General features: G+C 46.0%; 2 protein-coding genes across 3 annotated transcripts in view; both read left to right on the top strand.

Moving 5' to 3' along the window:
* The first annotated feature begins 76 nt into the window (after positions 1–76).
* LOC115048304 (uncharacterized) lies at positions 77–2,508 on the top strand. Its single transcript, XM_029509675.1, has 2 exons — positions 77–374; positions 675–2,508. The coding sequence occupies exon 2, from the start codon at positions 679–681 to the stop codon at positions 1,828–1,830; it is 1,152 nt and encodes a 383-aa protein (XP_029365535.1). The 5' UTR covers positions 77–374; positions 675–678; the 3' UTR covers positions 1,831–2,508.
* A 5,075-nt stretch (positions 2,509–7,583) lies between these two features.
* The window catches only part of lrrc2 (leucine rich repeat containing 2), a 12,609-nt gene continuing 9,912 nt past the window's right edge, over positions 7,584–10,280 (top strand). For both annotated transcript variants that reach the window (XM_029509674.1, XM_029509673.1), the window contains exons 1-2: positions 7,584–7,906; positions 8,207–10,280. The exon at positions 8,207–10,280 is cut by the window's right edge and continues 480 nt beyond it. The gene's annotated coding sequence lies outside the window, so the exon portion shown is untranslated. The remainder of the gene's footprint in view (positions 7,907–8,206) is intronic.

The raw sequence follows: 10,280 nt of genomic DNA, 5'->3' as shown, positions 1-10,280 counted from the left end.
GAAGTCCCTCAGAGGACAGACGGATTTAATAAAACAGGAAATGAACTGAAGCAGGACAGATTTCAGGTAAATCACATGATCAGCTCAGATGTGTTCATATGATGATTAATACTGAAAGAATTTACCTGAGTCTATTTGTAGATTCATATTTGAACAGAACAGGATGAGTGACAAAGTTTCAGACACATCAACAGACAAATGGCCCATCCGGAGTGCCGACACCCCCTCAGGTATTCTCACCTATTGGACCGGGCTATCAGGATTCCTGACAAAACGAAACCTGTCAAACGGACGACAAGGGGCCGTCCAAAAGAACAATATAAATACCAGCTCCTTTGACTGGAAAAATAAAAAAGAAAAATAGGGGAGGTGAGGTGAGTACGATTTCGTTTTGTCTTTTTGTCTCTGAGTGACGTTAACTGTAGCATTAATGAATTAGACGTGTTTAAATGAACCCACTGAATTGATCCGGATAGTTGTTCTGCTAAGAAATGTTTGTCTGTTAGCTCCTTTAGCCGCCTCCATGTGATCAGAGGTTTGTTCTGATCCAAGCTAACGTTAGAAATCAGTCATGAACAGCAGGTTGGTTTGTGAAGAGCGCAGGAAGCAGCTGTCTGTGGAGGAAACATCAGGAAACAAAGCTAAGTGACCCCTTTCTGTCTGTTTTTCTTCAGAATAATGGAGAAGACGAGGAGGAGGCCTTCCAGGGGGACAGCACCCCCGGATCCATGTCCCTCAGATGATAGACAATCATTAACATCAGAGTTGTTAAACAGCCCTGCTAAAAAATGGGGTGTAAAACTTAAAAATTTACATTTTGAACCCAAGAAAAGCTTAAAGTATATTGAAGAATTAGTGAACCTTAAAAGGACTAATTCTGAAATTGAATTTGTCAATCAAATGAACAGTAAACATTTAAAAGTCTACAAAAACATCAAACATGTAAATCAACAGTATCTTAGGAAATATGTTACCAAACAATTTGGATTTGCTCTAATTTTTAGGGAACATTGTATTGAAGAGCTTCCTCTGGAATATCCAGACCATAACAGGGAGAACGGTGACGCACACACAGAGGAAATTTTAATAGAGCATATTGAAAAGAGCTTACATAAAAACAGCCAGAAGCTCATACATATATTTATTTACACCTTCAACAGTCCGTGTTTATCAAGGCCGGACGGTAAGAAATGCTGTATGGAGATTCTTCAGGTGAAAGCCACCGAGTGGAACAACAAATACGGAATAAGAACTGAAGTGGGATACACCAAATACTGGGGACTTACTGGTCCAAAATACCTTTTAAATGTCCCTGACTCTAAAATCAAGGGTTCCCCCATTTTTGAACAGTATTTAAGAATCTGCGAAACTCAGGCCCTGAAGTTAGATTGGACACTGTTTAAAGACAAATCAGATATTTTTTATATGATCTCTGAAGTTGAAAAGAAAGAAAGACCTGAAATTTATCGCTGCATTGAACAGGCTATTAGTCACCTGAGGTCAATGGCACAGTCTAAAAAAACTATTAAGGAACATCGGAGATGTTTCAGAGAAAAAATCTCAACTCTGACATTCAAATATAAAAGTGATGAAATAAAAAAAAAGCTTCTTGAAAAATGTGAGGAAATGATCGAGGGCAGTTCAATGAAATGGATAAGAAAACAAATGGCGATTGATTTAAACATGAGGTCTTCTGAATATATTCAACATGGATTTGGACCCAATTGCCCTTTACAGATCAAACATTATTCTGAGAAAACTCTGGACAAAAACAACGATGAGTTAGTAAAAATAATTAGGAAAAATATATTCAGCAGCATATATTCATGAAATTAATCGGTAGAAATTCAGCCCCATTTTCTTCTTAGAGCAATTTTTTAACAAATTTTTTAATTAAAAAAGTTCAAAACAAAACAATTCTTCTAATTCTTTTCAAGTTTAAAAAAAAATATTTAAAATAATTAAAAAAATAGATATTTTATAAAATTTATTATAATTATGGGATAGTAATTAGTTTTATATATATAATTAGTTTTATATATTTTATATATGGAACTATGGGACCAGGTGGTTGGTGACATCATTTGGACTCAGCGAATGACAGAGGTGATTCAGGTGTGACTGATTGGAGGAATCATTGCTGTGGCTCCGCCCTCTTTGGGGGGGAGGGGTCATTCGCTGTTGTTTAGGACTGCCGGTGACGAAGACAGGTAGAGGAGGAGGTCAGCGGTTCCTGAGTCAGGAGGGGAGGCCTGATGCTTCCTGTAGAGAGTCAGGGCGGGGCTTAGAGAGGAGGCGGAGCCACCGCCGTCACACCCACACTGTCAGCTGATCTCTGAACTCCATCCTGGAAGGTCCTCCTCCTTCTCTCCCACTCTCAACCCAACCGGTCAAGGCAGATGGCCGCCCCCCCCCGAGCCTGGTTCTGCCCGAGGTTTCTGCCTCTTAAAGGAAGTTTTTCCTCGCCGCTGTCGCCAAGTGCTTGCTCGGGATTAATTTTTTAAAAAGATAAAAAAAAAATAAATAAAATTCAATTGGAACTCTGTGATTTGTGGTTGTCACTTTGAGTTTGCGTTGTGTGTTTTTGTGTGATCCTATTTGAGAATGTGTGAAACGTGATGCCACACAAGTGATCCAGAGGTTGTGTTTGCGCTGTGCTTCCTGTAAAATGTGTAAACAACAGAAGGGAATTGGTCACAGCAGGTTGTGACCAACATCATGTGACACACGTTACCTGGGAAACCGAGCTCACCTGCCAGTTCGGGGAAGACCCAGCTGGTTTACAGTGGACTCGCTCCGGCTCCGTCAGTGTCGCAGGATGGACCAAACTACTCCTCTGTGTGTGTTCCCTCCCTCTTCTGTAGAAATGATTGTTTTACATGTGGACTCCACCCGTCCGGTTAAATTCCTGGACTGTGGGGACACTGTGGGTGAGAGACATAGACGGACAGAGCGAGAGAGAGAGAGAGAGATGGAGGTGACTGAAATGAAAGACAGAGAGGATGATGGGAGAGTTAGAGGTGTGAATGAACTTATTTATAGATGCAGATTTTTATTGCCGGAGTTAGTTCGTGTCTAAATTCTGTTTGGCTCCGCAGCTCTGAGCCACTTTTATATAAACTGTCTTTCAGGTCCTGGACGGATGGACAGGTGCTGCTCCTCAGAGGATGAACCCGACCGACGTGCTCGATCCTCCATCAGGACGAGACGACAAAAACAACAACATCATTTATGAAAATGAATCATCTGCGTCTCCGGCCTTCTGTTAGCGTTAGCATTAGCTCAAACATGATATCTCACTGTGTTAATGAAAGGAAGTTTAGCCTCCAGCTAGCATTAGCATTCATCTGTAGATACTTGATATTATCTCATTCAGAACCTTGTTAAGGGTCAGAAATAAAAGGAAAGAGGTTATTCATAAATTTATTTAAATTCAGAGTCTGTGAGAACATCAGCAGAGACGAAAGTCAGGTTTCACAAATATTCAGATCAGGATTCTTTTATTATTATTATATTAAAGCAGGGACAGGAAGGGAACAACGTGAAGCTGGTTAAACTCGCACGTGGCTGTTTCCATGACAACTGACGGGACTCCATGACATCACACAGATTAAAAAAGCTCAGACAGCAGGAGGGCAGACGTGTCAATCATCACACACACGGTCAGGACTGCTCCTCAGCAGCTGTCACATCCTGTGTCATTACAGATAAATAACACAACACGTCTTTCTGTGTGAAAGCTGATCCAAGCAAATGATCTGTGTTTATAATGATGTCATGTAAAGTCTGAGTGTGTGTCTGTGTGTGTCTGTGTGTGATATATCCAGGAGAAAGAATCCATGAAGGCACGCTGTGTGTGGAAACAGAAGGTGATCTACTTCACAGTGATGTCATGAATTTTATGGGTGTGTGTTATAGTCGCACTGTTGGGTGGCAACATGTTTGACATTTCAACCCTCTGGAGACGTGATGCGATGCTGTCCAAAGGTGTGAAACACACACAGACACACACACTGCACAATATCAACAGTTATTAATCCAACATGGCTGCTGTTGTTGTGTTGCTGTTGTGTTGTCTCACCTCACCAGCTGATGCTTTCCTTCCTGTTTCCTTCTCTGTACTGCAGATGGCACCATCACATCACAGTCACAGTGATGGTCCAGACAGGTCCAGAAATGGTTTCCACGGTAACACACTAATGTGTCAGCACACCATTTCCCAGAATTCCACACGGAGCCGTGTGACTCTCATGGAGGGGAGACAAACGGTGTTTGAAGCAGAATGAGATCAAACTGTTTAGACAGAAAAAGGACATTTGATCTGTTTCTGGGTCACGGGGGGTTCTGGAGGGCGGGGTCAACCTGGACAGGTCTGCAGTCCATCACAGAGACAGACAGACACAGGACCAGGACCAGGACCAGGACCAGGAACAGGACCAGGACAAGGACAGGGCCAGGACCAGGACCAGGACAGGGCCAGGACCAGGACCAGGACCAGGAACAGGACCAGGACAAGGACCAGGACCAGGACACAGGAACAGGACAGGACCAGGACCAGGACCAGGACAGGACCAGGACCAGGAACAGGACCAGGAACAGGACCAGGACCAGGACAGGGCCAGGACAGGACCAGGACAGGACCAGGACCAATACAGGACCAGGACAGGGCCAGGACCAGGACCAATACAGGACCAGGACCAGGAACAGGACAGGACCAGGACCAATACAGGACCAGGACCAGGACAGGACCAGGACAGAACCAGGACAGGACCAGGACCAGGAACGGGAACAGGACCAGGACCAGGAACAGGACAGGACCAGGACCAATACAGGACCAGGACAGGAACAGGACCACTGCCAGGACCAATACAGGACCAGGACCAGGAACGGGACCAGGACAGGGCCAGGACCAGGACCAGGACAGGGCCAGGGCCAGGACCAGGACCAATACAGGACCAGGACCAGGACAGGACCAGGACCAGGAACAGGACAGGACCAGGACCAGGAACAGGACAGGACCAGGACCAATACAGGACCAGGACCAGGACAGGACCAGGACAGGACCAGGACCAGGAACGGGAACAGGACCAGGACCAGGAACAGGACAGGACCAGGACCAATACAGGACCAGGACCAGGACAGGACCAGGACAGGACCAGGACAGGACCAGGACCAGGAACAGGACCAGGACCAGGACCAGGAACAGGGCCAGGACCAGGACAGGAACAGGACCACTGCCAGGACCAATACAGGACCAGGACCAGGACCAGGACAGGACCAGGACCAGGACCAGGAACAGGACAGGGCCAGGACCAATACACGACCAGGACCAGGACAGGACCAGGACAGGACCAGGACAGGACCAGGACCAGGAACGGGAACAGGACCAGGACCAGGAACAGGACAGGACCAGGACCAATACAGGACCAGGACCAGGACAGGACCAGGACAGGACCAGGACCAGGAACGGGAACAGGACCAGGACCAGGAACAGGACAGGACCAGGACCAATACAGGACCAGGACCAGGACAGGACCAGGACAGGACCAGGACAGGACCAGGACCAGGAACAGGACCAGGACCAGGACCAGGACCAGGACCAGGACCAGGAACAGGACCAGGACCAGGACAGGGCCAGGACCAGGACAGGAACAGGACCACTGCCAGGACCAATACAGGACCAGGACCAGGACAGGACCAGGACCAGGACCAGGACCAGGACAGGGCCAGGACCAGGACCAGGACCAGGAACAGGACAGGACCAGGACCAGGACAGGACCAGGACCAGGACCAGGAACAGGACCAAGACCAGGACCAGCACAGGAACAGGACCAGGACAGGACCAGGACAGGACAGGACCAGGACAGGGCCAGGACCAGGACCAGGACCAGGAACAGGACAGGACCAGGACCAGGACAGGACCAGGACCAGGACCAGGAACAGGACCAAGACCAGGACCAGCACAGGAACAGGACCAGGACAGGACCAGGACAGGACAGGACCAGGACAGGACCAGGACCAGGACCAGGACCAGGACCAGGACCAGGAACAGGACAGGACCAGGACAGGACCAGGACCAGGACCAGGACCAGGACCAGGACCAGGAACAGGACAGGACCAGGACAGGACCAGGACCAGGAACAGGAACAGGACCAGGAACAGGAACAGGACAGGACCAGGACAGGAACAGGACCAGGAACAGGAACAGGACAGGACCAGGAACAATACAGGACCAGGACCAGGACCAGGACCAGGACAGGACCAGGACCAGGAACAGGACAGGACCAGGAACAATACAGGACCAGGACCAGGACCAGGACAGGAACAGGACCAGGAACAGGAACAGGACAGGACCAGGAACAATACAGGACCAGGACCAGGACAGGACCAGGACCAGGAACAGGACAGGACCAGGAACAATACAGGACCAGGACCAGGACCAGGAACAGGACCAGGACCAGGACCAGGACCAGGACCAGGACCAGGACCAGGAACAGGACCAGGACCAGGACAGGGCCAGGACCAGGACAGGAACAGGACCACTGCCAGGACCAATACAGGACCAGGACCAGGACAGGACCAGGACCAGGACCAGGACCAGGACAGGGCCAGGACCAGGACCAGGACCAGGAACAGGACAGGACCAGGACCAGGACAGGACCAGGACCAGGACCAGGAACAGGACCAAGACCAGGACCAGCACAGGAACAGGACCAGGACAGGACCAGGACAGGACAGGACCAGGACAGGACCAGGACCAGGACCAGGACCAGGACCAGGAACAGGACAGGACCAGGACAGGACCAGGACCAGGACCAGGACCAGGACCAGGACCAGGACCAGGAACAGGACAGGACCAGGACAGGACCAGGACCAGGAACAGGAACAGGACCAGGAACAGGAACAGGACAGGACCAGGACAGGAACAGGACCAGGAACAGGAACAGGACAGGACCAGGAACAATACAGGACCAGGACCAGGACCAGGACAGGACCAGGACCAGGAACAGGACAGGACCAGGAACAATACAGGACCAGGACCAGGACAGGACCAGGACCAGGACCAGGACAGGTCCCGTGCTGCCTCGTGTACATTCTTTCAGTATTAATCATCATGTAGAACACGTCAGCTGATCATGTGATTTACCTGAAATCTGTCCGTCTTCAGTTTCATTTCCTGTCTCATTAAATCGGTCTGTCCTCTGAGCCTCTGAGGGACTTTATCCACTTTAGCTTGTTTTATTTTATTGTTTTTTGTCCTCTTCCTGATGAGTTCCTCCTCTTCAGGTTCATCCATCTGTAAACGTTGACATGACGCTCAATTTCATTGTGCTTCTTCACATCATCTGTGAGATGAACAAAAAGCGTGTGAGTGTTCGTATGGTCCAATAAAGGAGAGCTGACAGCTGCAGTTTCAAAACTGGAACAGCATGAACACATAAAAACTATGAACCCACATCTAATGATGGTTTAATAAAACACACAGATACATTCCCACTGAAGCAGAGTCATGAGATGGACCAAAGCTGGATGAAGTCCCTCAGAGGACAGACGGATTTAATAAAACAGGAAATGAACTGAAGCAGGACAGATTTCAGGTAAATCACATGATCAGCTCAGATGTGTTCATATGATGATTAATACTGAAAGAATTTACCTGAGTCTATTTGTAGATTCATATTTGAACAGAACAGGATGAGTGACAAAGTTTCAGACACATCAACAGACAAATGGCCCATCCGGAGTGCCGACACCCCCTCAGGTATTCTCACCTATTGGACCGGGCTATCAGGATTCCTGACAAAACGAAACCTGTCAAACGGACGACAAGGGGCCGTCCAAAAGAACAATATAAATACCAGCTCCTTTGACTGGAAAAATAAAAAAGAAAAATTGGGGAGGTGAGGTGAGTACGATTTTGTTTTGTCTTTTTGTCTCTGAGTGATGTTAACTGTAGCATTAATGAATTAGACGTGTTTAAATGAACCCACTGAATTGATCCGGATAGTTGTTCTGCTAAGAAATGTTTGTCTGTTAGCTCCTTTAGCCGCCTCCATGTGATCAGAGGTTTGTTCTGATCCAAGCTAACGTTAGAAATCAGTCATGAACAGCAGGTTGGTTTGTGAAGAGCGCAGGAAGCAGCTGTCTGTGGAGGAAACATCAGGAAACAAAGCTAAGTGACCCCTTTCTGTCTGTTTTTCTTCAGAATAATGGAGAAGACGAGGAGGAGGCCTTCCAGGGGGACAGCACCCCCGGATCCATGTCCCTCAGATGATAGACAATCATTAACATCAGAGTTGTTAAACAGCCCTGCTAAAAAATGGGGTGTAAAACTTAAAAATTTACATTTTGAACCCAAGAAAAGCTTAAAGTATATTGAAGAATTAGTGAACCTTAAAAGCACTAATTCTAAAATTGAATTTGTCAATCAAATGAACAGTAAACATTTAAAAGTCTACAAAAACATCAAACATGTAAATCAACAGTATCTTAGGAAATATGTTACCAAACAATTTGGATTTGCTCTAATTTTTAGGGAACATTGTATTGAAGAGCTTCCTCTGGAATATCCAGACCATAACAGGGAGAACGGTGACGCACACACAGAGGAAATTTTAATAGAGCATATTGAAAAGAGCTTACATAAAAACAGCCAGAAGCTCATACATATATTTATTTACACCTTCAACAGTCCGTGTTTATCAAGGCCGGACGGTAAGAAATGCTGTATGGAGATTCTTCAGGTGAAAGCCACCGAGTGGAACAACAAATACGGAATAAGAACTGAAGTGGGATACACCAAATACTGGGGACTTACTGGTCCAAAATACCTTTTAAATGTCCCTGACTCTAAAATCAAGGGTTCCCCCATTTTTGAACAGTATTTAAGAATCTGCGAAAATCAGGCCCTGAAGTTAGATTGGACACTGTTTAAAGACAAATCAGATATTTTTTACATGATCTCTGAAGTTGAAAAGAAAGAAAGACCTGAAATTTATCGCTGCATTGAACAGGCTATTAGTCACCTGAGGTCAATGGCACAGTCTGAAAAAACTATTAAGGAACATCGGAGATGTTTCAGAGAAAAAATCTCAACTCTGACATTCAAATATAAAAGTGATGAAATAAAAAAAAAGCTTCTTGAAAAATGTGAGGAAATGATCGAGGGCAGTTCAATGAAATGGATAAGAAAACAAATGGCGATTGATTTAAACATGAGGTCTTCTGAATATATTCAACATGGATTTGGACCCAATTGCCCTTTACAGATCAAACATTATTCTGAGAAAACTCTGGACAAAAACAACGATGAGTTAGTAAAAATAATTAGGAAAAATATATTCAGCAGCATATATTCATGAAATTAATCGGTAGAAATTCAGCCCCATTTTCTTCTTAGAGCAATTTTTTAACAAATTTTTTAATTAAAAAAGTTCAAAACAAAACAATTCTTCTAATTCTTTTCAAGTTTAAAAAAAAATATTTAAAATAATTAAAAAAATAGATATTTTATAAAATGTATTATAATTATGGGATAGTAATTAGTTTTATATATATAATTAGTTTTATATATATAATTAGTTTTATATATTTTATATATGGAACTATGGGACCAGGTGGTTGGTGACATCATTTGGACTCAGCGAATGACAGAGGTGATTCAGGTGTGACTGATTGGAGGAATCATTGCTGTGGCTCCGCCCTCTTTGGGGGGGAGGGGTCATTCGCTGTTGTTTAGGACTGCCGGTGACGAAGACAGGTAGAGGAGGAGGTCAGCGGTTCCTGAGTCAGGAGGGGAGGCCTGATGCTTCCTGTAGAGAGTCAGGGCGGGGCTTAGAGAGGAGGCGGAGCCACCGCCGTCACACCCACACTGTCAGCTGATCTCTGAACTCCATCCTGGAAGGTCCTCCTCCTTCTCTCCCACTCTCAACCCAACCGGTCAAGGCAGATGGCCGCCCCCCCCCGAGCCTGGTTCTGCCCGAGGTTTCTGCCTCTTAAAGGAAGTTTTTCCTCGCCGCTGTCGCCAAGTGCTTGCTCGGGATTAATTTTTTAAAAAGATAAAAAAAAAAAAAATAAAATTCAATTGGAACTCTGTGATTTGTGGTTGTCACTTTGAGTTTGCGTTGTGTGTTTTTGTGTGATCCTATTTGAGAATGTGTGAAACGTGATGCCACACAAGTGATCCAGAGGTTGTGTTTGCGCTGTGCTTCCTGTAAAATGTGTAAACAACAGAAGGGAATTGGTCACAGCAGGTTGTGACCAACATCATGTGACACACG

Source organism: Echeneis naucrates, chromosome 9, assembly GCF_900963305.1.
Source record: "Echeneis naucrates chromosome 9, fEcheNa1.1, whole genome shotgun sequence".
NCBI classification, from domain to species: domain Eukaryota; kingdom Metazoa; phylum Chordata; class Actinopteri; order Carangiformes; family Echeneidae; genus Echeneis; species Echeneis naucrates.
Note: the sequence above shows the minus strand (reverse complement) of the source record. Positions and strands in the feature narration are given on the sequence as shown.